Source organism: Ostrinia furnacalis, unplaced genomic scaffold, assembly GCF_004193835.3.
Source record: "Ostrinia furnacalis isolate ACB-3 unplaced genomic scaffold, ASM419383v2 OfSCF0207, whole genome shotgun sequence".
Lineage (NCBI taxonomy): Eukaryota > Metazoa > Arthropoda > Insecta > Lepidoptera > Crambidae > Ostrinia > Ostrinia furnacalis.
Genome location: NW_021130446.1, coordinates 736316 through 758517, shown reverse-complemented (window position 1 = coordinate 758517; position 22202 = coordinate 736316). Strand labels below are relative to the sequence as shown.

The window sequence follows — 22202 nt, the reverse complement described above, 5'->3', positions numbered from 1 at the left end:
TTTGTGATATCCGTGGTGCAATAGCAAAATGAATAATTTATGTAAAAGACTAGTTAAGTTATGGGGACTTGTTACCCGAGGCGCGCGTTCCTGTACCGGAACTGCATTTTGGATGCTCTATTTACAGTGCAATTTTAATTTTGTAGTGTACAGTTTGTTTACTTAAAGATAAGTCGAAAATGCCGTCTCCATAATTTCCCACTCGAAGATGACTGACTACATCTGTCAATAATTTATTTTTTAATTATCTGTTTTCAGGAGCACAGATGTCAGGAGCTGTCAACAATTTGTCAATCTTTTTTTGTGAAATGAAATAATTTTACAAATTCTTTCGTAAGATCGTAATTATTATATTCGTGTAGAAACTGTATTTTATATTTTTCTGGATAGAGAGAAACCTTTACTACCGTATTATAAGACATTCTAAAAATGTCACATGTAACAGATGTGAAATTTCTTTTTAGTAGGTTATTTTCATTAAAAAATGGGTACGTAATTTACATTTATTTGTTAAGTGCTAAAAATAAAGTGTTGAATTTTATTTTATAACTCAGTAAATTGTATGATAACTTATTCATGTCAACAGACTGAATCCATCAAGATGGGGTCTGAGAAATTTTTCTCAGGATGTGGACAAGTCAGTTGCAGGCTTACAAAAGGGCAGTGTGACTCCTTTACCTCCACTGTCAGAGCCCATGCCACACCTTCCTCCAGTATCATATTCTACAGCTAAATCTGAAGATGCACACACAGAAGTAACTGTGCTTAGTAATGGTTTAAGAGTGGCTTCTGAAAAGAAATTTGGGCAGTTCTGTACTGCAGGAGGTAATTAATAATTTACAATAGTTAATTTACACCTCAAAGCACATTAATTTTTAATAATAAGGAATTTGACTGTGTTGCAATAGCTTCATATTATTCATAACTTAAGATTTTTTATCTCAATGTTGTATGTATTATTTTTTATTTTAGTTGTTATTGATTCTGGTCCAAGATATGAAGTATCTTATCCAAATGGCATTTGTCACTTCCTTGAGAAATTGAGTTTTGGTGTAAGTATAAATCATTTTTAATTAAAGAGGATTCTTATAAAAATACAAAATTGCTATCCCAACTTTTTAACTAAATCTGCATAAAAATAAATGAATAGTTTTTAAGCTTATGACTTACTTGGAATAACTATTTACAGTATTGCATTATTTTATTGAAATTTACATTGTATGAAAACAGCATGTTGTTTTACTATGCTAAAAAAACTATTATTTACATTTTCAGGCAACACACAAATATGCAACACGTGATGTGATGCTCCGTGAGCTAGAACGACATGGTGGGATCTGTGACTGTCAAGGGTCTAGAGATACAACTGTCTATGCCACAAGTGCCGACTCCAGAGGTCTTGAGGCTGTTACACAGGTAACAAGAAGTCCAGGAATTTCAAAAAGCTACAAGTTCAAAATGTCCTTACCTGCAAATATTAATCAATTTATCATTAGGTTTTAGCAGAAGTAACATTAAGGCCTCAGCTATCAAATGAAGAAATAGAAGCAGCAAGGCAAGCTGTAGCTTTCGAGTTGGAAACTCTCGCCATGAGACCAGAACAAGAGACTATTTTGATGGACATGATACATGCTGTAAGTATTTTTGATATTACTCATCAATATTATCCCTGATTTTTTTGCATTTATCTGGAATCAGTCCCTAACGCTAAGCAGATGTATTCCTTGTTGTTTTGTTATTTTGTCCAAAGTACTCCCCAGCAGGACAACTGTCAATCACTATCTGTCCCCAATGATTTGTTCCTGTTAAAAAAATTGTTAATATTTCTTTTTGTGATTTCAGGCTGCATACAAAGGAAATACACTTGGATTGCCAAAAATATGCCCGACAGAAAATGTGTACAAAATTGACCGCAATATTATACTCAAATATTTGAAAAACCATTACTCTCCCAGTAGAATGGTTGTTGCTGCTGTTGGAGTAAGTTTGTTGATTTTTTTTTCAATTATTGACTAAAGCTAATCTGAAGAAGAATAGAAACTTTAACAATTATGATTATTTTTTAGGTAGAACATGGGCCATTTGTGGAGTTTGTCCAAAAATATTTTGTTGATATGAAACCCACATGGCACACAGAAGAGACAGAAAATTCTGCTATTGAAGTTGACAATTCTATTGCACAATATACCGGTGGCATTCAGCAGGTAATGTTTTATAAATTTTGTTGCACTTCACGCAATTCTAACGAGGTCTATTTTATTTAATTTGTATTAATTTCTGCTTTTAGGAAGAATGCGAAATTCCTCTATACCCAGGTTCTGATCTGCCTGAGTTATCTCACGTTGTTATTGGCCTAGAAAGTGAGTAATTTAATTAATTTCATCATAACATATAATATTCAGATAATTTAAGTACACTTATTTACATGATGTAATGCATATTTACCTATATTTTCAGGTTGCTCCCACGGCGACCCCGACTTCGTGGCAACTTGTGTGCTAAACATGATGATGGGAGGCGGTGGCTCCTTTTCTGCCGGTGGGCCCGGTAAAGGCATGTACACCCGTCTGTACACAAATGTGCTCAACAGGTATGTAAAAAGAACTGTAAAGACTGTTTCCTCATAGAAATACCACTCAATACACAACAAAAATTACTCTTGATGACAGTCTTTTGACATTAGCATCACCTTATTTTTCCAGATATCACTGGATGTTTAACGCGACGGCTTACAATCACGCTTATGGTGATACTGGCCTGTTCTGCGTGCATTCGGCGTCGCCACCAAATCGCATTTATGACACCACGATTGTGATTGCTAGAGAACTCGCCAATATGGCAGGAAAGGTCGGAGAAACCGAATTGAAGGTAATTTTATTGAACTTTAAAAACTTAACTTACCATAGAAGTGCATTTTTCTTAAAATATTTTTAATGTTTACAGAGAGCCAAGACCCAACTACAGTCCATGTTATTGATGAACTTAGAAGCGAGGCCTGTGGTATTCGAAGATGTCGGCCGTCAAGTCCTCGCGACGGGCAAGAGAAAGCCACCATCTTTCTTCATCAACGAAATAGGTAGGTGACCATGTTTAATTCATTAGGCGGGACATAATAATCGTCAATTCAAGCCACATTTTCACTAGGGGACATGTCGCAGAGATAAGTCGTCCGATATTCACGTAGTTTGTCTTTGCAACTTTGTCCCTCGACATATGACTTGTTCACACTAGCCAGTAGTGATAGAGCATCGACAAGCGACAAATCTCGCGACCCGTAGATGTCGCAAGCGACGTCGGGCGACATCGCGCGGGACATGAATTTCGTGTCGGGCGACAAGAGTCGCGGGAAAAATGTCTCCTAGTGAAAACGCGGCTTAAATAATAAAATTAGTTGGTCTGTGAGGGTTGCTAAACATCAGCGGGCTGGCATAGCTAAGCGTCCATTATATTCAGATAACTGTTCGGAAAATGCCGCTCAGCTTTACAGCATATAACATCCAAATACGAACAAGAACCGATAATGCGGGCTTGCTTGTATGTAGCGACCCTGAAAGCATTAAATTGGATCTTTTTGATAGTGCCAATGACGCGCGCACACTTTGTAAGTATGCCTCGTCCGCGTAGTTCCATACGTCTGGAGCGCGCGTATTTTATGGATAAAAATTATCAAAAATTCTCGTTGTTTCAGAAAAAATCACCGCCGACGACATCGTCCGAGTAGCGCGGCGCATGCTCAGCAAGCAGCCGGCCGTCGCCGCCCGCGGCAAGCTCGCGCACCTGCCCAGCTTCGAGGAGATCCAGGCCAACATATCGCTCTCCAACAGCGACGCCCCGCAGGGACGGCGGATCAATCTATTCCGCGCCTAATTATAATAATACCCTTGGGTAGCATAAATTAATTTCTATTTACACTTCGGTAATAGCCATAAATTGTTAATAAAAATAGTATTTCTTCCAACTACTGTTTTATTTTGAACCATCTTTGCCCGCGGCTTCGACCGCGTGAATTTTCATCAACATCCTTTCATTATTCTGCATGAAACAGTACCTATTAATATCCTTACAAACTTTCACGTTTATAATATTGCGTAGTAGGCTAAAATGAAAGTATTTATTTTATATTACAATTTTATTCTATTCAACATCTATAAACACTATGTACAAAGTCCATTAAAAATCATAACAGGGAAAATAAAAACGATTCACATTTTTTGTGCATTTATGATCGCGTGGACTGCGGCCGAATGCCATGTCGAATATTAAAAATTAACTAACCATGGTTGGTTAGGTGAAAATATTGTTTATCAGTCTTTACACTAGGGATAGCACCTATACAAAAAAGTGTTAGTCACAGCAAATGAAGTGTTATTTTCTAAAATGCAAGAATTTTAAAGATACAATCCACTGGATTAGTTTGCCATGGGAATGAAATGCACATAGCTTACATTATACTAATGAATAAATTCATATTAAGTAAGGGATTCAACACCAGAGCCGTTTTCTTTTTCTACATTATTAAATTATATTTGATTATTTCTGTTGAGCTAATTTAACAGCCATCTTAGCTGCCTCATCTGCATCATTTAAGATAGTAACAGGGAATCCAGATTCCTCTAAAATTTTCCTGGCAGCTGCAGAGTTGGTGCCCTCCAGCCTTATGACCATAGCATGCTTTGGTGGATTTTCTTTGCAAGCTGCTACAATCCCATTAGCAATTGTAGCACAGTTGACAATACCTGAAATGATAATAATTTTAACAGTTTAGTAATATAAATAAAAAAATATATAGCAACAGCTATCTTAATATCCTTGTGTATTTTAACTCACCAGCAAAGACATTCACAAAAATGGTTTTAACTTTAGGGTCTGACTCCAGGATTTTCAGGGCAACAGCAACTTGGGCCTGCCCAACACCACCACCCAAATCCAAGAAATTGGCTGGTCTGCCACCATTCAAATTAATCAGGTCCATGGTGGCCATGGCTAGGCCAGCACCATTGACCATGCACCCTATGCTGCCATCCATGTCAATATAGACAAGGTTTTGAGCTGCTGCATCCCTCTGAAAATTATAATTTTATCATAAGCAATTTCTTGAACTCAAAAATACCTAAAATGGCATTGATTGATATCATTATCTCTGTAAATACTCTAGCTAGTTTGAGGAGGGCTTGTTTATGACATACAACTACATAACATGATATCGGGTTAGTGATACAATACACTATCATTAAAGTTTAAGAAAGAATAAGCTATGATAACAAGGTTATTTGATAACACAAAAATATGGGACTTGATAAATGATAAGAGATTCTCTTGTCTTTACAAGATTAGTAAACATGATGATTTTAAACTTTTTTAAGTTTGTTAAAAGTTTTGATAACAGATAAAAGCAAAGAATTCAGACAAACCTCTCTAGGATCAGTTTCTGAAACATCATCAAGGGCAAATATATCAGCTTGCCTAAACTTTGCATTGTCATCGAAATTGATTTTTGCATCAACTGCTACCACTCTGCCATCATCAGTTTCAACCAGAGGATTGATTTCCAGCTGTGTTGCATCTACCTGAATCCAAATGAAATACCTATCATTAGTAACAGGATTTTTGCCCAATGCTTTAGGGTTCATTTAATAAAAATTAAATATTTACATTCTGGACAGTACCTTCATAAATAGTTGCCATAGATTTTTTATTTCTTGTGCACATTTGCTCCTCAGGGGACCCTTAAATTCTAAGAATTCTGCTATTTGATTAGCAACCTTATCAGTAACACCTTCATAAATATCAATTGGAACTGTTTTCAACAGATGAGGTGTTTCCTCTGCAACAGTTTCTATATCCATGCCACCAGCTGGTGAAGCTACTATAGCAGCACCATTGTAGCTCCTCTCCATTATTATACTTAGGTATGTTTCCCGTTTTATGTTTACACTCTCGGCCACCATGACTTTATCTACCTTTATACCATCTTTTGGTGTCTGCTTAGTAATGAGCTTATGCCCAAGCATATTCTTTGCTAGAGGTACAATTTCATCTTGTTTCTTAGTCAGATGAACACCACCTTTGAACCCGTTATCAAAGTGGCCTTTGCCTCTGCCACCGGCAAGAATTTGAGCCTTCACTACGTATTCATTGGCCTTGAAATCAGAAAGAGGTGTCGTATCTAATTTAGTATCCAGTATGCGGAAATCTTGAACAGTAACCTGATGCTTTCTTAGAAGATCTTTACTATGATACTCCTGTAGATTTAAGTTTCTCTTGATATTAACTTGTGGATGTTTCACATTGAGCACTTTAAATAATTTAAAATTCTTAAACGCAGACATAGCGAACTTTGTTCACTCGGAGAAACTAACCTTAAAAAAATAAATTATGGTAATTACTTTCACAATAAAGTTAAATTCAAATCTAGTTAAAATAAAATAATTGAAAATAACTAGAGTTACTTACAATAGTTAATTCGTAATGTTCTGAATCAAAAAGATTTTTATTTACGTTATCGCGTTTTGATAAGAGTGATGACGTCTATTTTTTTTTAATCCGACAATCAACGGAATATTTTTTTTTTAGTTTGGAAAAACAACAATTTAGCCATAACATAAGTAACTTAAATAAAAGAGCTCAACTTTCTGTCGGGTCAATAACCATTACATTATTCTACGGCATTCAATTTTTATTTTTTGTATATGGCAACATTGTGTACCACCCTGCCACTTGCGACTGCGTCCGATCAACTTCCTTTTTCTCGTGCTCTTTTGACAGAACGAGGTTAGAATTTCTATTTTGTAAATTTTGTAATTGAAGAGTACGTAATAATCTCGTGGTGTTTACTTAAATTTTAAGTTTTAAGTGATAATCTTTAGTAATATTTTCGTTTAATTGTAGGCGCCATGGCTGAAGAAAACTGGAATGATGAAATGGAAGCGGGCAGCGTGGCTGTCGAGAGCATGCCACTTCCCCAACCGGCCGACATTCCCGAAATTAAACTCTTCGGGAGATGGAGCTGCTACGACGTGCAAGTTTCGGACATGTCCCTCCAGGATTACATTTCAGTAAAAGAGAAATATGCTAAATATTTGCCACACTCTGCTGGAAGGTATGCCCACAAAAGATTCCGCAAGGCTCAATGCCCCATCGTCGAGCGTCTGACCAACTCTTTGATGATGCACGGACGCAACAATGGCAAGAAACTTATGGCTGTGCGTATTGTTAAGCACGCCTTTGAAATCATTCACTTGTTGACTGGTGAGAACCCTCTTCAAGTCCTTGTTACTGCCATAATCAACTCCGGACCCCGTGAAGACTCCACCAGGATTGGTCGTGCCGGTACAGTTCGTCGTCAAGCTGTGGATGTGTCTCCACTCCGTCGTGTGAACCAGGCCATCTGGCTGTTGTGCACAGGTGCCCGGGAAGCCGCATTCAGAAACATTAAGACAATCGCCGAGTGTGTGGCTGATGAGCTCATCAACGCTGCTAAGGGTTCATCTAACTCTTATGCCATCAAGAAGAAGGATGAGTTGGAGCGTGTCGCTAAATCCAACCGTTAATATCTATGTAGAGCTGGTCTCAATAAAAAAATATCCAAATTTATGTGTTTTATTTTATATCTAATACCTTTCCATTGTTTTGTAATTCTTGATTTCATAAAGTAGGTACACAAGTTAATAAATTACATATTGAATATAACTTGACTAGCTAACTACTATTTAATTTTTAACTTGAGTTTTTGAAAGAGCCTAGAAACAAGCATTCTTTTCTGTTTTACTTCTCACATTCATTTTAGTTTCAAAGACTTATTTATTAAAATAAGTCATACAATTTCTTAATTTGCTAGTGCACACAATACATAATGTAACATAATATTCAAGGATTTAGTTGTGGGTTCGAGTCCTGCATGGTATTTTTAACACCCAAGCTTTTGAAACTCAGATTGAAAGATATGGTCATTGATGAGTTAAAAAAACACAAAAGGTAGTAAGTAGGTATTCTATTTATACTTGTGCATACATTTGATTTGATTTACACCATCATAAATAATATAATATTATAATCTCCACTGAGAAAGTACAATGGCCATGTTGGCCAGACGGGTTGAATTTATTATCATTATGCACAAAATGGCGTATTGGCGTAGCGTGCCCTGTACTTTTCATCTGATTGGGCGCTTTTCATCTAGAAAAAGGTCATCGCAAACAAGAAGAGCATCTAAGAATCCGTTCAATGAACAGTGTTCATAGGTGATAGGGCCCTAGGTACCCTGCCTGAAGGGAACCCGTCCGTACGGTCCGTATCATTCAGTCATAAGTGCTACCGAAGCACGGAATTTTATTTATTTTATCCTTATTCAACTGCATATGATATGCACAAAAAGATTTTACACTACTTGATATTCTAGGAATCGAACCCAGAACTTCGAGTCAAGACTGTCGAAAGTGGTCAAGAGTCTGTTTCTCTGAGGTCATGAAAACGGGAGGTAGACCTGGTTCTAAAGCACCAGGCTTAATTTCAGTTAACTGAACAATGCTGAGGAAGAATGGATTCTGGAGACATTACATGGTAGGAACTGTAATCCTGGTTCCTGAAAAAATGCTGGTCAGCGGTAGCGGCTAAATAGCTACAATTCAGATAGAAAAAGAAGATAGAACTCTATGGTTGTTTATGACGTGGAATGTCACTCAATGTTGATAGTTGTCATTAACGTCAAAATTGTGTATCAAATCTGGATCAGCTGTAAATTGGTGTTAACTTGAAATAACTTAAAATATCATTATATTTTATAACCTCGGACAGGTACCTTGAAGAAATGATCCACAGCTTATTTATAATAAATCCTGCTGGGTGAGTAAACCTTGTTAATCAATTTTTCTTTTCCCGCGGCCCTGCAACCATAAAACATCCACAAATTGAAATTAGTTTGTCTTAAGATTAAGAAGGATACTATCTGATACTATTAATTACATTCGTCCTAGAAATAAACGTAGCCTAAAGTCTCATCAGTGTGCACGTAAGTATGTTGGTGAACACTAATTTAGTTAAACTTTTCACAGATATCTGTGAGAAGGCTTATAATAATATGTAGAGATTACTCTCTTACAAATATAGGAAACAACTTTATATTATTATTATTGAATAAGTGTTTTAAGTAGGTAATTATATTAGTAATACATCATTTTGGTTTCAGTGATGTGTTTTTGGAGAAGCACTGGCGTAGTGTAATTCCAAGATCTGTCTGTGATTATTACTTGGAAGCACAACGGGCATCTCCTAATGTGAGTAGTAATAATTTGTTGTTAATGCAGACTCATAATAATTAAATAATTTGTTTTCCATAGTGCATAGTAGTACCTAATGCTATTAGATTACTGTAAAACAAATGAAACAATAATAAATATGGATTATTTTGATTAAATGCTCTTGTTTTATTATTCCAGGATGTGCCTCCTGTGCTGGCTGCGCCACATCATTACTTGATATCCATCCAGAGGGGAGGTGTGGCCCTCGTGGCCGTATGCAAGCAAGAGGTGGCACCTCTATTTGTTATTGAATTTTTGCATAGGGTTGTTGATACATTCAAGGTAAGTTATACATTTATTGGGTTGTTGGCTTGTTATTTACCAAAATCATTATGTTTTTACAATTTTTTTTTGTTTTCAGGACTATTTCTCAGATTGTACAGAAACCATTATAAAAGAAAACTATGTTGTAGTATATGAGGTAAGTAAATATATTTTTAAAGTTAAGGTAATATCCAGTGGGAAATAATTCACCATTTCTTTTTACTATTGTGTGCATTTGTTTCAGTTGCTAGATGAAATGTTAGATAATGGTTTTCCACTGGCAACAGAGAGTAATATTCTGAAAGAGTTGATAAAACCACCTAATATTTTGAGGACCATTGCAAACACAGTTACTGGCAAATCCAAGTAAGTATTACTTAATTCTACAAAGCTTTTTTTACTAACTACAAAATTTTATATAAAATTAACTAATTCAATTTCTTTTTTCCTAGTGTGTCTTCAATATTACCAATTGGCCAGCTGTCCAATGTGCCTTGGAGGAGATCCGGTGTGAAGTATGCTAACAACGAAGCATACTTTGATGTAGTAGAGGAGGTAGATGCGATCATAGACAAAAGTGGCGCAACTGTTTCTGCTGAGATACAGGGATATGTAAGATAATAATTTTCAAAATTTTGACAAAAGCATGAAATTCATAATTTATTTGGGTTATTTGTAACTTCTTTTGGATCTTTTGTCATATAATATTTCTTTACCAATGCTTTCAGATTGACTGCTGCATTAAATTGAGTGGAATGCCTGATCTGACTCTAACTTTCGTAAATCCACGATTATTTGATGATGTTTCATTCCATCCATGTGTAAGATTCAAACGCTGGGAGGTAAGCTAATATAATTTATGAAATTAATGAAATTTTATATTAATATAATAAAAAAATACACTTAGGTTGGGTTGCACCATCTTACTTTAATTTTAACAACAACTATACACAAAAACACTGGTTATAGTCACAGTTAAAATAAGGTGGTGCAACTCACACAGTCAGTGTAATCATATAGAAACATTGTAAACTTTTTATTGTTGTAAAGAATTAACGCAGACAATGAAAAACAAAGATGAATAAAATATATTTTTATAATTGTATATGTTAAAACTGTATTTTTATCTATTTGCAGTCTGAGAGGATATTGTCGTTCATACCGCCCGACGGTAACTTCCGACTAATGTCGTACCACATCGGCTCCCAGAGCGTGGTAGCGATCCCCATCTACGTCCGGCACAACCTCTCGCTCAGGTCGAACGGCGACCAGGGCCGGCTAGACTTGACCGTGGGACCTAAACAGACTATGGGCCGGACATTAGAAAGTAAGTTACAATTTAGTTTTCAGCATTATTTTAACCAGCAGCAGTCTAATACTGTTTTAGCCTCACATGAGTAGAATAGTATTGAATGAAAAGTATACCACATTTACATAATTTGAAAATCCTGTTCAGTTTAATTATGATCGCTGTTAAGCCTTATATCATTCAATAATGAATTTTCTGTCATGCTATAATTTTTTGTACTTGGATATTGTGTTTTAAATGTGTTTTTTATTTCTCCTTGCAGATGTAGCGTTAGAAATATGTATGCCAAAATGTGTTCTAAACTGCTCTCTGACTGCAAATCAAGGCAAATATTCGTATGACCCCGTGAGCAAGGTTCTGCTCTGGGATATCGGGCGAATCGAATTGCCAAAGCTGCCAAACATTAGAGGAAACGTAAGTTAATTGTTTATATTCATATTATTAAGGAGACATTTTTTTACTTTGATTTAGCATTATATTTTCTGGAAAGCATTTTAGTGCGATGCGATAGGCCCAGAACAGACGGTGAAACGCAACTGCAACGAAACTGCAACTGCTAGTTACTTTTGAGTTGCATCTAAGTTTCTGCCATAGCGTCCGTTGAGAGACCACACATGACGCGACCAGTTTGAAACTTTCAGTTTCAGTTTTATTCATCAGAATCATCACAAAGTTCCAGTTTCGTTGCAGTTGCGTTCACCACACCGTCTGTTCTGGGCCATAGCCTTTCATTATGACCTAAGTTGGTGTTAAGCATATTCAATGACATTAAACGAAACACTTATCTTAGCTATAATACGCATATTATACTAGTGTCAATATAAATGGCAATATTTAAATATTTTCCTCTAGTTCCACTATAAATATTGTCGATCATGTTACTCACTGAATATATCTGATAGGAAGGGTCAAAATACCCTACGTCCCGTACGATTACTGCGCATTTTGCGATGCATTTATCTGACGCGGAAAACGCTAGCTTCCGCATCAATGACATAGTGCGATATTGCCTCGGATATTCCATGTAGTGTCGGGTGACATGTCCGGCGACATATCGCTAGATATGTGTCTCCAAGGTGGTACAAGGGCCCAACTTGTTTTATGTTTATAGGTTTCCGTAGCGTCCGGCGCTGACACGAGTGGCGCGAACCCGAGTATCAATGTCCACTTCACGATTCCGCAACTGGCTGTCAGCGGGCTGCGCGTGAGTCGCCTGGACATGTACGGAGCCAAGTACAAGCCCTTCAAGGGGGTGAAATACATCACTAAAGCGGGCAAGTTCCATGTGAGGATGTGATGGGAGGCGCGCCACCCTATATGGGACTGTCCTGATCTATAACGATGAAATCAGAACAAAGCGTGATACGGCCAAAGACTTCTATGTTCTACTAGATAGGACGTCCAGTACCTCTAGTAGGAAAAACTTTCGAGTTCGTTTCGTTGCGTATTCAAAGTGTCATCGAAAAATTTTGTATGAAAAATTAAACAGCGCCCCCTATATTATAGCCGCCCTAGGGGGCGCTGTTTAATTTTTCATACAAAATTTTTCGATGGCACTTTGAATACGCAACGAAACGAACTCGAAAGTTTTTCCTACTAGAGGTACTGAACTGAAATATCTCACTTTGTGACACTTATCAACAACTAATTTAGTCGATTGCGAGCGAGAGAATCGGATGCTGCGAGACTTGCAAAAGTGGTGGTTGATAAACTAACACTCATATCGTTTAACGAGATCGATAAAAAACGTAACCAGCGCATACTGGTGATACTTATTTTATTATGAACTGCTTGTCTAGTAGTAAGCTTAAAGCTAGAAGTTTTTGGGTGCAGCAAAGACTTTGATTTTAATATTGAGGTAGTGAATATGATATGTGTTTACTGATGTCGCAAATTCGTGTCGTGATGGAATATTTTGATGTTGTTTGGATGTCTAAGTATCGTTTGCGAATTGCGATTATGATATTTCTTAAGATCTTTGAAGTTTTATCTCATAAGATGATGAATCTTCTAGCTGTCTGAAAAAAAACACTTGTAACCAATTCCGGTATAGGACTGTATTCATACAGTCTGTGGTATTTTAAATCACTAATGAAGAGACAGTTCATAATGCTGTTAATCCATAGTTTTTGTATGGTGTCAAGCACCGTACAAGGCGAATAATGAAAATTCAAAGTCCTGGATGGCGACTGCAATCGGAAAAATGTATTTTATAGAATCAATTACATAAATTTTCTCGTATAATTTATTAAATAATAAATCTCTCCGTGATCTCGGACCCTATATTTTTAGCAAACGTAATCTATTTTCCTGTATGTTAAGTTTGTTAATATGTCAATTCCATAATATAATTGTTAGCTGTTTCGCTTTAATACATTATTAATGTCACATGATAACTTATGACGAGTGTAGGATATAAAAATTATAATATACTTAGGTAGGTAATTATTAAGCGTAGTTATGAGGAAAACCATAATGACGAATAATTTACTCGTGCATAAAAGTTTAATTAAGCCTGTAATTGCACACAAGTTTTCTGGCTAGGAAGTTTAATCAGACTTGTGTTATAGATAAAATATAAAAATATTAACATGGATGTCAAAAGAAAGTTACTCGTTTTTGTGTGTTAACTAGCCAGTAATTTGTCTTGTTACTCGCAGTTTGAAATGTAAATATGCTCAATGCACTATTCAATTTGTTTATATTGTTATAAAAATAAACATATTTCTTATTGTATCATATGGTCTTTTTATTTACATAAAACATAATTAGCTGCATTACACTTGTTTAGTTTGTTTAAATAATTTTTCGTTGTGTGCCTTGTACGAAGCGAGCTCGCGTCGCAAAGCGTCCAACTCGGCCTCTATGCCGCTGCAGGCGACGGTGGTCGAGTGTTTGTCGCGGAAGTAGCGCTGCACTAGCACCGACATTAAAGCTGGGTACTCCTTTTGCAAACTTGCCTCGAGATCACGTTCCTGAATTATAAAAATATTGATATAGCCTAAATAACTCTGATGTCAACTGTGTAGTTGGACATGCGGGTCCATTTGCTAGGCAAATAATTTGCGGCAGAATATTTGCCTCCTATGCTTTATAAAAATGCATATAATTCACAGACTGAATTATCATAGGAACTGACTGTTTACTTCTAAATCTTCTACGAGTAATTAGCCAATAGGTTCGAAACTGTCTCGTGTAGGTTTCATTAATTTATGAAATTAACGCCCTTATTCACAAACACTACTATGAGGTCTTACAGTGCGCGTGGACGCATAGGGTGACACACGAACCAATCGCAGAGCTAGAGCTCTGACTTGAATAGATTCAACGCTGTGCGTTCGATTTGCTGTTTCACTTAGGCAAGCATCGTTTGTAAATACGGGTAAATCTTATCACAATTATATTTTATAAGAGTAACCAGAGAAAACTATAAACTTGAGGATGTAGTAGTACGAAGGTAGTAAATAAAATATGAACCGTATAACAGCAGTACGAGAGCGACCAGCGCGCAGCAAGTCCTTGCGGCTTGCCCATCTTGGCTCGGATCCACTCCACCACGTTGCCCATGCCCGATGCGGTTGGGATCATGTTGAATGGGGACGGGAGCGTGGTCTGCAGCATGTAGTCGATGTACACCTGGGAAAATTGGCGAAGTAAGGGTAACACTTTGCCCTATCACAGCTACGAAGACACGGAGTGTTCTTTAGTATTTTAGGTATCCATTTCGTATTGCGCATAGAGGTGTAAATGCCCTCAACTTGCATAACAACTTACATAATCATTATCAGGCCGGTTAATCCCTTATATCTTGAACAATCATGGAGGTTGTTTCCTTAATACCAAGAACTATTACTTTACAGTTCTGAGCTTCATGAATATACATTTCTTAGTATTTTACGCAAATGCAATCACACAGGGTGGTCTGCCTATATTGATTTGAATAACGACAGTGCGACCAGGTCTGGGCTTAGTCTAGCTATTCCAGAATTTGTCTAACGATTTACGTTTACGACTGACGTGACCAGAGTATACCAGACAATATTATTGGGAATGTATCATAAACATTGATTAAGCAATTAAAGTTCCACGATTCCGTTAAAGTTGCAATTAAATGTAGGCGTTAAACGTGGGATGGTGGGAATACAAAGTAACGGAACGCGCAGGTCAATCAGGATTCAGGATGCAAATTCACTATTGCTTAATGGCGGACGTCGGAATGTAAATAGATTCCAGCCGCCATCGATATGTTAACACGTGCCTTTAGTCGGGGATTGCAATATGTTAAACTAATTAGGAAACACAATTTCATATGCTACCTTAATTAACAAGTTCCGGCACCTAATCTTAATCGGACCAAAATGACTACAAGCCACATTTACTGTTATGGTAGGTACATAATTTAATCTGCTAGACTCACAAGACGGGTAGGTACGGTACCTACAATAAGAGAGCAATAGAACATGCGATTTAGAATTTAATTCATTAAAAAAGTTTTAAAACTTTAGGGGGATAGCGTCGTATCTGAGAAGTACTTAAATGATGAAAAACTGGAAATATCCTCTGAAAAAGATCGCTCTCTGCGATAGGACCAGTTACATTATTCCGCTACAATCTTTATCAGTTTTGTGTACCTAATTACATTTTCTGTAGAATTGAAAGATGAAAAATGTAGAGTTTGCAAACTAGATATCTTATAACTAACGTCACGGAAAGCAACCTCTTCTGATCTGAAGCAATTATTAGATTATTAGATCTAGATCTATTTAATAGTAGGTAAATAAATGAGACGAGCAAGTTGGTTCTCTATTTTGTTTGGATTTATTTTCCTGGTATAGATATTAGAAAGACCTGTAGACCTGAAGACTCGAGCCACTGATTAATACTTAAAAGGTTAGTGGTTCCGTGTAACTAGCTACTCGACGGGCACTTTACTAGTACTTAACTGTGTTCCTTTCCAGATTTATAGCGTAAGGATCTTCGAAAGTTCATAAAATAAGCACCATAGTGCTTAAACCTGTCTACAGCACTTATATCTGAAGCCTGATGCAGGAAGAAGGCAGCATTGGAATCTCGTATAAATAATTGCGATATAAATTATAACAGCACAAGACAAGCACGATTTTAGTCGGGCGAGGCGAGTGGAAGTGTTCGTATTTGCCGTGTATGGAGAGGCACAAATCATTTTGTGTCCGCAATACCGTGCTCTCACGGGCCGGCCTTAAGGCCGAACCCACCTCCTGCAATAAACCTGCGATGGTCGTTTGCACATGTGCCGATTATCTTGTATGGTGGTCTTCGAGAGATGTCAACTGACCCACAATAGATTATCATAGATAGTGAATGAAAGAATGTTAAATATATACTTTATACGGTGTCCTAAAGTTACCTAAATACAAGAAAATTATTTCATAAAAGAAAACAAAAAACTTTTACTCACTTCAGTTCTCCCAAATGTCCACTCGATAGCGACGTTGTCGTTGATTCTTTGGAATGTATTCGACATGGTGGCAATGAGCATATTTAGCACGATTATTACGGATATTACTTCAAAACCTGCAATATGTATAATTCATAAATTATAGGTTTGAATTAAATAATATGGCAATTCATTAAAATAAAAATTAAATGTTGCTACACACATCCAAAACAGAAGTATCCTATGAGTTCCGTATATCCGTGCCGATTTTCCTGAAACTTGTCGAATGTTTTCGAGTTTTTCGTGTTCGTCAACACAACATCTGCACTCTCCAGGGGAGCCATACAAAATAGACCCCAGAATAAAGTCTTTAAAGTGTCGGACAAACTCGTGAACGAAGATACCTGTAGAGACAAAAACCATAACCTTTTAGCAGTAACCTTTCCGCACCATTATTCATTTTATACATTGATACCTCAATTTTGTTACCTGCACAGTTTTCACACCGAACTCGTCCTCATAAACCATCCCATCGTAATATTGATAAAATCGAGCGAGTCCAGCAGCAAATGCACTTATGATAATTGTGAACACTATCGCATATTTGTAAATGTCAATGGTCATCTTCCCTAAAGATACCTGTAATGGAAAATACCTAATAAGATAGAGACCCACTTCGCATTAACTATTTTCTCGTATTAGCGAGAAGACCTTTAAAAAAGGTTCATTTCGCCAATTACAAATAGGTAATTGTCAAAAATACTTTTTTACAGTTATGTTCAAAGTTAGAGTAAGTATATTTTTTCATAACCACGATTTTAGTTTCTCTGGAAAATGCATCACGTTTAGTTAAGGGCAGTGAGTGTGCTAATTAGCACAATCTTAATGGACCGTTTTAACGGCGTGTCGAATGAATTATAAAATCAGTGTAGGATGTTTTCCGAGAACTTTATCGTAACTTAAATTCCATTCCATGTAGTTTCAACACGTCCATTATCATTTTCTCTTAATAAAAATAAATGTTATTCTGTTCTAAGTTGCTTCTGAGATGTAATGCGTGTTTTAATGTTTCTATTAAGTAGAAAGTTAAAGTTGAAGATTTACTCGTATGTGTAATTTGTATTTATTTACATTATTAGTAACTCTGGCCCATTTTAGGAAGCCCACGCGTGTGCATATTAAAGTAACTACGTAGTAAACGCGTCGAATACTCCGGAGCTAGTACAATGCTAAGTAACGCAGCAGAGCCGCCTACCATATTCTCTAACGAGAGCGTTCTTACAAGCAGCCGATGCGGCATTGAAATGCTAATGTGCATACCTGGAGCGGCCCTAGATGGTAGTTCAGTTGGCACAAAAACAAGAGTCGGAAATAAGCGAATATTGTTGCCAGGCAGAACGTGCCCTCCGCGAGCAGCGTCGGTTCGTGTTGTTCCCAATACTTGCGCTCTGTGAAAACGCGCGAACGCTATTAATATCCGTTAAGATATTTCACAAATAATATGAACCTGCATTTTACTGCCTTTGGTAGGCTTAATCGTGTTTCTGCTTGTCACAATTCGGATATTTATTTCACACTTATTGCACAGGAATAAAATCGTAATTATGGCGAACTTAATGCCATAGGAAATTCTCAACATAAAACATAAGCACCTTAACCGTTTAAAGTTCTTAGAAACTTACTAATAGGAAACTGACAGGTTTTAAGATACCTATCACCTGTCTGAAGTAGGAGGAGGTGTCTAGTCATACTCGTATTATAGGTATTTCATAGTATAAACTAGCCCAGCATTAAAGTAATGCTGTACTTACTTAAGTAATTATGGAAGAAAAGTACCCACCTAAATCATTCGTAGAATTTGCGACATCGATGGCAGCGGCAACCCACAATGCAAAGGTCAGGCCAAATAGCAAGAGCATGATGATTTCTGCCCAGTTCCACAGCTCCGTAAAATACCTCTGGGGACCTTGCATTAGGCACATGCGAACCGCCGACCAAGTGTAGCCACACACGTACAAGATTAGGGGCGCTTCTGCACCTGTGAACGGGGTTTCAGAGACGCAGTCCTATAAAGGTGTAGAGCTAGGTCATCGATGAAGTGACAAGCTGATATTAAGAAAATAACGCCTAGTAGAGACAATATCCTAGACTTTGATTATGTTTAGGAAAACTAAAACTCTACCTATTACCTGTCCTACTGGCATACTACTGGCATCGTCTGAAAATTTATTTGATTAGGTGTGTACTACAGTTGAAAAACAGATGTATTTTTTACAATAGTCGTATTTATTAGTCCTATGTATGTTAACCCGACAGGAATCGAGACCGACTGCTAAAGTAGCAGACGAAATCTACGCCACTAAGAAAGACATAACCGTCCAAATATACGAGCTTTAGCGCTTTCCCCTAATGATACCAGTTAGTATTGACCAGTGGGGTCACATCCTTCCTCCTTTCTAGAAATACATTAATACATTCTTAGACAAGCATTTTTGAGCTTTATTATTGCTAATTGAAACGCAAATGAAGTTTCTTAATCTTTGAAAATTTGGGTAAAAATTCCAAGATCTTACGAGATAAGCGATTCTTTTAATTTGGTGAAAATAACACGTGCTAAAATGATGTTTTCGCTACTGGATCATCAAGATTAATTGATGCAATCACGTCAACGAATCTCATCAGAACCACCATCGGATACTTAAATAATAAAGCGCGAACCTGTATCCGGCGGCCCTCGTTTCTGTTCGGTTTTATCTTGATTGGAGATGTGGAAGACCAGAGCTAGGAAAACGATATACGCTGACGCATGAGTAATAAGTTTGTTCAACGGGATCTGCCAGTGCCTAACGAGCCAATGCCGCGGGAGTACCTGTAGGTAAACACTCTGATTAGACGAACACTAAACATCAATAGCTGTAAATACTGGTACTAAATGGCAACTTAGGGTTTGTTTACATACCATTGACATAAAAACAATGATGGGGGTCATGAATATACGGCTGAAAACGATCAAACCCTTTGCTAAAATTGATTTTGTCGGCCAACTATACCAATCGCCAATCCAGTAGGACTCTAGGACCTGAAAAATTTAACCCGGCATTGACATGAGAACTTCATTCACTGTGTGCTTGGATAATATTAGCTTCTCTATTAGTAACAGTAATATAATAATAGTATTTTTTTTAAATGTGCTGTAACTAATAAATACTACCATTATAAAGAATTTCGGGTAGAGTTGGTTGTAAGAAATTTTATGTGTAAAATTATTTTCTTAAATTAGAAAGTATCGAAAAATATAAATTAACCTGCTGCGTATTTGGGTGTGCGACGAATTCCTTCTGTTTGTAATTAACAGCCATCAATAAGCGCGGCAGCACGAAGTGCCGCTGCCCGCGACAACCTGCCGTTTGCTTTAAAATCAGCTCGACTTCTTCAGAAGTGCGACAACAGCCTGAAAACGTGTACATCATTCAACATTCAGTTAATCAAATGAAATTTTCCTTATAATAATAATTGAGAATAATTTCTGATAAAGTTTCACAATGAAACGGTAACGGAGTCCAACTCAATGACAGTGGAGTGTGATCTACAAAAAAGTGCAAAGCTGTGATGGTAGTGTCACCTATAAGGTCAACAGCGAAAGCGCTGACGTCACTTCTGAGTTGTAAGTAGGCTGCAGCTAACTGCCTGTGCGCTGCTGCGTTTTCTGTCAGCTCAGCCGCCATCCGTAGTGCGGTCAGGATGGGATCGGGAGACATTTGCACGATATACGCGGGGGAAGAGATGGCCCGGTACACGGACAGGCGAGTCATGCTTGCGAAAAGGGGATCTTCGTTGATTAGAGAGTTCCTAAAAATAAAATAGAACCATAGTAGAAATAAGATTACATCGTGTCATTATGTATACCTTTATTATCAACCTACTTGCAGCTTGCACAAAAACAGCTAGGAGGATGTGGTCGGGCGATTGAGTGACCACGAGAGACAAGCAATTCAATAATTTCGTAGTGACCCAGTTGAGCCGCTAACAATAGTGGCGTCACGTGTTCGGGAAACTCCGTGGAGTGGGTAGCTCCAGCAAACTCCAAACCAGGCGATATCTTCTTCTGAGCATCCAACAACATCACTGCACGGGAATTAAAATAATTATTTTATGCAAACACGCGAAGTGAAATCGAGATCAAAAGGCTAATTACCCAAAATGCCAATATTGTTATCTCTTATGGCATGCAATACAGTATCACCAATTTCAATATGAGGTTGCTTTAGCAAGAATGAGACCATTGAATCTGACCGATTTCGTACTGCTATGTGAAGCGCCGAAATGCCCTGCATACATAATTAAAATAAAATGTAACCAAACAAAGACAATTTTAAAGGTACTGTTCTCAAAATCAAAACAAATATGACTAACCTGAAAGTTAATGCAATTAATATTTAATTTAGTGTGCTCCTGGAGAAAATTTTGTACGCGGTCTATATCATTATCAGCAACTAATTGGAATAATTGGATTTCACTTGACTGCAACTTTGGCAGATGTATTTTATGTTTTTCGTCGAATTCTTCATTTAACTGGAATTATTATTTCAGTACTTTTAACACACTTATTTTACAACAATAATTGACAAGATTATACTGGTACTTATTTAAAAACAGCTTACATTTATCGACTCTGTTGGACGAGTCTTCGATTTATATTTATTGCTTCTACATTTTATATCAACATTCCGTTTAGGTACTCTAGTAGGGAATGAATTTTCTTCAGCTACGCTTTGGTAGTAAGTTTGAATCTGAAAAAATAATCTTCAGATATGCTTCAAGTTAAGTAGATCGTGATGATATAAAAAAATAAAGAATTATGCTTCATAATAGAAGAGTAAGTTTATAAATCTCATACAGCTTTGGGTTGACAAAGTTACAGTATTTCATGCAATTTCAGACAAAGAATCAAATGTTGCTCAGCAGTCAAAACGATGGAAATGAGGTTACGGAAATAGAGTGCGCTAGAAGATACCCATGAAATAGTTTTGTACAAGTTTTGTAATAGAAAAACATCAGATTGTTGTTTTATGTCCCATTTATAGACTTGGTGCATTTTCCAAATGTAATTTGCATTAAATAATATTGTAAAAGGAATGTTTTATTTGAACTATAAAAAATACATTTAAGAAAGAATGAGGTTAAAATTCGGTGGGCGAGTGTTTCCAACGTTGCTTACCGTTTGTTTCTCGTTTTGGAAGCGATTACCTCTTTCTTTTGGAATACTCGGCAAACTTATGTTTTGGATGGAATCCGTTTGATTCGACTTTGATGATCTCACGTCTCTGTCACGAGAGAACATTCTGTGGAAAATTTAGGCTATTAGTAGAACAGGCGGAATAATAATAGGCTGTATTTATAATACAGGTTCATCGCAAGTACTGATACTCTATGCCTGGAGATTTGAACAGCGCTAAGCGCTACGAGTTTTATTCTAATATATTCTTTAGAATAATTAAACTAAGCTGCTTACCTCTTTTGCACATCTAAGTCTCGTGTACTTAATATTAATGATCTCGTTTTAATGATAAATTATTTTACGTGGATTTAATATTTATTGGTTGTTGTTGTTGTGATATTTCCATCTATCAATCATTTGGTTTGACAGAAACAGAGAGTATACCTATATTCGTTGTTTATAAAAACCATAGTTTCAGCCATTTCCTAGCATGACCTATCCTTTAGATTTCAGACGATTTCAGATAGTCTAGACATAGTGCAAATTATAATCGCAAACCAGTCGAAAAGTGGTCGAAAAGTCCCTTCTTTGTATGGAGTTTTGACGGATTCGATTTTCGATTCGATCAAAAAGTGCGTTTTGTCTAAACTCTCAGGTGTAAGGTTTCTTTAATGAGTAACAACCATGGTAACAACTAGT

At 36.9% G+C, this 22202-nt stretch overlaps 5 protein-coding genes across 6 annotated transcripts; 3 read left to right on the top strand and 2 right to left on the bottom strand.

Moving 5' to 3' along the window:
- Nucleotides 1-277: 277 nt before the first annotated feature.
- Nucleotides 278-3958, top strand: LOC114355672 (mitochondrial-processing peptidase subunit alpha). Its single transcript, XM_028308637.1, has 12 exons — nt 278-488; nt 587-825; nt 973-1052; nt 1276-1416; nt 1497-1634; nt 1843-1980; nt 2067-2204; nt 2288-2360; nt 2458-2590; nt 2703-2868; nt 2944-3076; nt 3689-3958. Exons 1-12 carry the CDS (start codon nt 430-432, stop codon nt 3865-3867), a joined length of 1617 nt encoding a protein of 538 aa, XP_028164438.1. The 5' UTR covers nt 278-429; the 3' UTR covers nt 3868-3958.
- A 247-nt stretch (nt 3959-4205) lies between these two features.
- On the bottom strand, nt 4206-6556 carry ScsbetaG (Succinyl-coenzyme A synthetase beta subunit, GDP-forming). Its single transcript, XM_028308670.1, has 5 exons — nt 6454-6556; nt 5667-6359; nt 5412-5567; nt 4828-5062; nt 4206-4736 (listed from the first exon to the last, which is right to left on the bottom strand). Exons 2-5 carry the CDS (start codon nt 6327-6329, stop codon nt 4531-4533), a joined length of 1260 nt encoding a protein of 419 aa, XP_028164471.1. The 5' UTR covers nt 6330-6359; nt 6454-6556; the 3' UTR covers nt 4206-4530.
- A 149-nt stretch (nt 6557-6705) lies between these two features.
- RpS5 (ribosomal protein S5) lies at nt 6706-7589 on the top strand. 2 transcript variants are annotated; one of them, XM_028308492.1, is made up of 2 exons: nt 6706-6771; nt 6889-7589. In XM_028308492.1, exon 2 carries the CDS (start codon nt 6894-6896, stop codon nt 7548-7550), a length of 657 nt encoding a protein of 218 aa, XP_028164293.1. In that variant the 5' UTR covers nt 6706-6771; nt 6889-6893; the 3' UTR covers nt 7551-7589. The 2 variants fall into 2 exon arrangements, with proteins under 2 accessions (XP_028164293.1, XP_028164302.1); XM_028308501.1 differs by lacking the exon at nt 6706-6771 and adding an exon at nt 6785-6808.
- A 1113-nt stretch (nt 7590-8702) lies between these two features.
- carmine (AP-3 complex subunit carmine) lies at nt 8703-13418 on the top strand. Its single transcript, XM_028308536.1, has 11 exons — nt 8703-8841; nt 9185-9272; nt 9435-9578; nt 9658-9717; nt 9805-9926; nt 10013-10172; nt 10289-10402; nt 10698-10887; nt 11132-11283; nt 11981-12268; nt 12472-13418. The coding sequence occupies exons 1-10, from the start codon at nt 8807-8809 to the stop codon at nt 12164-12166; spliced, it is 1251 nt and encodes a 416-aa protein (XP_028164337.1). The 5' UTR covers nt 8703-8806; the 3' UTR covers nt 12167-12268; nt 12472-13418.
- Nucleotides 13419-13620: 202 nt separating this feature from the next.
- On the bottom strand, nt 13621-22010 carry LOC114355581 (short transient receptor potential channel 4-like). Its single transcript, XM_028308524.1, has 17 exons — nt 21798-22010; nt 21504-21627; nt 20947-21075; nt 20699-20857; nt 20481-20613; nt 20209-20410; nt 19908-20134; nt 19591-19736; nt 19245-19364; nt 19004-19154; nt 18126-18323; nt 17606-17733; nt 16775-16924; nt 16509-16689; nt 16307-16422; nt 14347-14505; nt 13621-13844 (listed from the first exon to the last, which is right to left on the bottom strand). The coding sequence occupies exons 2-17, from the start codon at nt 21624-21626 to the stop codon at nt 13647-13649; spliced, it is 2520 nt and encodes an 839-aa protein (XP_028164325.1). The 5' UTR covers nt 21627; nt 21798-22010; the 3' UTR covers nt 13621-13646.
- Nucleotides 22011-22202: the final 192 nt, after the last annotated feature.

Coding starts and splice junctions, on each gene's coding strand:
- ScsbetaG (XM_028308670.1), bottom strand. CDS start 6,329: ATGTCTGCGTTTAAGAATTTTAAATTATTTAAAGTGCTCAATGTGAAA. Junction 5,568..5,666: donor TATGGCAACTATTTATGAAG/GTACTGTCCAGA, acceptor ATTTGGATTCAG/GTAGATGCAACACAGCTGGA. Junction 5,063..5,411: donor CAGAAACTGATCCTAGAGAG/GTTTGTCTGAAT, acceptor TATAATTTTCAG/AGGGATGCAGCAGCTCAAAA.
- RpS5 (XM_028308492.1), top strand. CDS start 6,894: ATGGCTGAAGAAAACTGGAATGATGAAATGGAAGCGGGCAGCGTGGCT.
- LOC114355581 (XM_028308524.1), bottom strand. CDS start 21,626: ATGTTCTCTCGTGACAGAGACGTGAGATCATCAAAGTCGAATCAAACG. Junction 21,076..21,503: donor TCCAAAACGAGAAACAAACG/GTAAGCAACGTT, acceptor TTATTTTTTCAG/ATTCAAACTTACTACCAAAG. Junction 19,155..19,244: donor TCATTGTTTTTATGTCAATG/GTATGTAAACAA, acceptor GTTTACCTACAG/GTACTCCCGCGGCATTGGCT.
- LOC114355672 (XM_028308637.1), top strand. CDS start 430: ATGTCACATGTAACAGATGTGAAATTTCTTTTTAGTAGGTTATTTTCA. Junction 826..972: donor GCAGTTCTGTACTGCAGGAG/GTAATTAATAAT, acceptor TTTTTATTTTAG/TTGTTATTGATTCTGGTCCA. Junction 2,869..2,943: donor TCGGAGAAACCGAATTGAAG/GTAATTTTATTG, acceptor TAATGTTTACAG/AGAGCCAAGACCCAACTACA.
- carmine (XM_028308536.1), top strand. CDS start 8,807: ATGATCCACAGCTTATTTATAATAAATCCTGCTGG. Junction 9,273..9,434: donor CACAACGGGCATCTCCTAAT/GTGAGTAGTAAT, acceptor TTATTATTCCAG/GATGTGCCTCCTGTGCTGGC. Junction 9,718..9,804: donor ACTATGTTGTAGTATATGAG/GTAAGTAAATAT, acceptor CATTTGTTTCAG/TTGCTAGATGAAATGTTAGA.